Source organism: Mastacembelus armatus, chromosome 10, assembly GCF_900324485.2.
Source record: "Mastacembelus armatus chromosome 10, fMasArm1.2, whole genome shotgun sequence".
NCBI lineage: Eukaryota > Metazoa > Chordata > Actinopteri > Synbranchiformes > Mastacembelidae > Mastacembelus > Mastacembelus armatus.
This window is the reverse complement of record NC_046642.1, coordinates 761565-764921: the sequence shown is the minus strand read 5'-3', so window position 1 is coordinate 764921 and position 3357 is coordinate 761565. Positions and strand designations below refer to the sequence as shown.

At 38.5% G+C, this 3357-nt stretch overlaps 1 protein-coding gene across 1 annotated transcript; it reads right to left on the bottom strand.

The window, feature by feature from the left end:
* Window positions 1–1243: 1243 nt before the first annotated feature.
* On the bottom strand, window positions 1244–2535 carry atox1 (antioxidant 1 copper chaperone). Its single transcript, XM_026331184.1, has 3 exons — window positions 2380–2535; window positions 1726–1801; window positions 1244–1392 (listed from the first exon to the last, which is right to left on the bottom strand). The coding sequence occupies exons 1-3, from the start codon at window positions 2383–2385 to the stop codon at window positions 1268–1270; spliced, it is 207 nt and encodes a 68-aa protein (XP_026186969.1). The 5' UTR covers window positions 2386–2535; the 3' UTR covers window positions 1244–1267.
* Window positions 2536–3357: the final 822 nt, after the last annotated feature.

Below are 3357 nucleotides of genomic sequence, written 5' to 3'. Positions count from 1 at the left end.
GCCTAAAATGTTTTGTTATTGCTGCCCTACTGGTTTTATGAGAGGAGGAAAAACATATGTGCATACAGTACACAATCAAGTACTTCAACTGGTATTTTTTACAGTCACTGTGGAAGAGAAAACTAGTACACACACCCATCTGTGATATTTTTCTTTTCTTATCCTGTGTTAGGGTGTATGTGCAGCTGTTCTCTATCCTCCACACACACACACACACACACACACACACACACACACACAGAGACAGAAATTCACTTCAACAGTAATTTGCTCATTTTGCTCTTACATGAAGCTTCTCCACTGTTTTTCATAATGCTACAAAAACAATGATAATCACTTGGTATACTGCCCCTCATCTAACCAAAGCAATAAAACTGTTAACAAGCTGAGACATAGCTGATTTTATTTCATCTGTATACACACACACACACACCACATCAGATAGACAATTTAAAAAAGCCCAGGAGAAGATAGTTGTCTCTTTTCAACGCACCACAACAAAACTAAAATAACTGTATGTTAGTAAATGTAGATAAACATGAGTTACTTAGTACGATTATCATAGGCAAATCAAAGAGGAGGCAAATTAAAGCTGAGAAGATGGTCCATTGAGGAAATAGTGTCCGACAGATTCTTCCCTTGGTGCAGATCTACAGATATTTTCATATATTAAAAATAATGACTTTAATAATGTCATATTGAGACAATATTTAGATAAATACTATGCAGACATTTCTCATTTGTGGGATTGCTGTTATTTTCTCAATAGGTTTAATAGTTCTGGCCTTGTAAATAACAACAATAAAAGATCTGCATCCAGAGGGTTTCTGTGCGTATGAGCTGTGGGATTATGGGTCCATCTGACTCTTCTGACAGGTAAAGAACTTGTTTTCCATCATAAATCTTCAATTGGGATCAGCAGCAATTATTTCCTACAAAAGAGACACAAAAAAAGGAAAAGAATTAAGGCAAACCTCATCATTTTTGTAAATGCATGAGAGCTGACACTGAAAAAACTAATGTTTTTTATTGTTAATGCTCAGATTGTGTTTCAATGCATCTTCTCATGTCTAAAAACATTGGTACTAAATGGCAATACAAGTAATAATCAGTCCTTGTTTTTTATGATTAGAAAATAAAACAGCCACCGATTTGTTTATAGGGATCATAAACTGAGAAGAACAAAAATCTATGAGTCCAACTCGCAGTAAAAAAAAGAACTTTCAACTCTCCATCGTGTCACCTGTTCTACATGAAGCAGATTCCTTCATTTAGTGCCGTTGTACTTGACCTCCTTTCCACATTTCTTCAGGGTCTCCATGAGAACGTCCACGTCTTTGTCAGACTCGATCCAAACCAGTTTCTTAGGCAGATCGATCTCAAACTTCACGTCTGTGAGCAGAGAAAACAAAGGGCGCTTTGTTTAAGCCCAGGAAGTAACATCATAGATGCGCTGCAGTATCTTGGATTCAGTCCAAAAACATGTATGTCAGGTTGATTGGTGACTCTAAATTGCCCATAGGAGTGAGTGTGAGTGTGTGAGGTTGTTGGTCTCTATGTGGCCCTGTGATGGACTGGGGACCTGTCCAGGGTGGACCCCTGCCTTTCACCCAAAGAGAGCTGGGACAGGCTCCAGCAGATCCCTGGGACCCTGGTTAGGACTAAGGGGGTCTAGATGATGGATGGGTGTAGCTCGGCGAAGAAGAAGCCAGACCTGTGCCTCACCTCCCAGTTTGTTCAGGACTCTGGTAACAGCACCGGAGCACCCCTCACACGTCATGGCCACCTCAAACTCATGCTTCTGCAAGAGACAGATGAAATCCTGTGCTGTTATCTCACTGTGTGAGGGTATTGATATCATATGTGTCATTAGCATACAGATAATCAATAATATTATTATAGTGATTACTTTTATAATGGCTAATTAAACAATGTGCTTTAATTTAGTTTGTTTCCAAATAATAACCAGTTTACAATGACGAAAGTTGATTTTCCCTTTAAGAGGCTGAAAACTGCAAACATGGAGCTGAAATGCTTAAAATGGCTGCAACGATTAATCATCAGAATAAGTCCAGACGTCATTAATCAATCGATTAATCGTTTAAACCATTGAAATACCATCACATGTCGACTACATTAGCTTTATCCATACATATCGGTAATATTAGTCATTGTTGACAACTTCGTGTGTTGTTAGGTTCACGGTCAATCGAGTCACTGAGCAGAATCGACTTTGGCCTCCCAGGTCTCGTCGTATCAATGAAGGTGATCGTTAACTTATCGATGACCCAAAGGGAGGCAGTTTGGGAAGCTAACGTTAGCCTGGAGGAAAAGCTAAGTGAAGCTAAACCTGAGGAAATATCAGAGAAAAGAGCTCACGGTCATTTTCGCAGCGAAGTTGTGGACTTTCCCTCGGACTGTCACAGAAAGTGTCTCGTCACCAGGACAAAAGTTCAGAAATGTTTAGAACCTGGATCAGCTAACGCCCGATCGCAAAGCAACAAGACTTCCGGTGAATGGATTTAGCGTTTGTTGCAATGACGGTGGTCACGTGAAGCAAAACTATATTTTAATTTAGAGAATAATGTGTAATAAATGCGATCTAAACGAGGCCATGTATTATTTGTATTGTTTTTGTTGTATTTTTAAAAGCACAGATGAAAAACAAAATGTGCAGTTAAGGTCTAAACATACCCGGAATGCAGTCTGGTTGTCCCGGTGAACAAACCCAGCGCCTTCTCTCTGCCGTTTTTCACAATAAAAGCCCGAATGACGCCGTTCGCCACTGAAAAGTTTATTTTGGCATAAAATAGAAACACTGTCTGTGTCAGCGTGTAGGAAATCAGATACATTAATCACATTTCAATCGATTGTTGTTCAATTTATTGGAAAAGTAGGTTATATCAGTCCTTAAGTTAACGTTATTTTTTTTTCTTTTCGTCTTCATATTCTCATTTCTCGTATTTTCTTCTTTTGTATTTTTTTAATGAAGGTCTAACTAGAGAAGTTTTTTTTAGTTAAGATGCAAACGTTCCTCAGCATATAGCTAAATAGTAGAAGTAGCTACCTAATATTTCAGTCTGACCTTATTTTTATTATTAATGATAATCCTATGATAAAGGCTGGTTATTCCGCCACTGTCTATAAGAATGATCTTTCTCGGTTTATTATATTATTTAAATAAGTCTTATATTGACAAACATCCCATAATGTTTCTTTATGATTTAACCAAAATAAAAACGATATCTCAAACATGCTAACAAGCTAACAGCTACTCTGACAGTGACAGTCCCCGTCTCCATGGCAATGGTGTGTCGGCCGCACTTCCTGTGCCAGAGTCACATGACTTCACGGAGA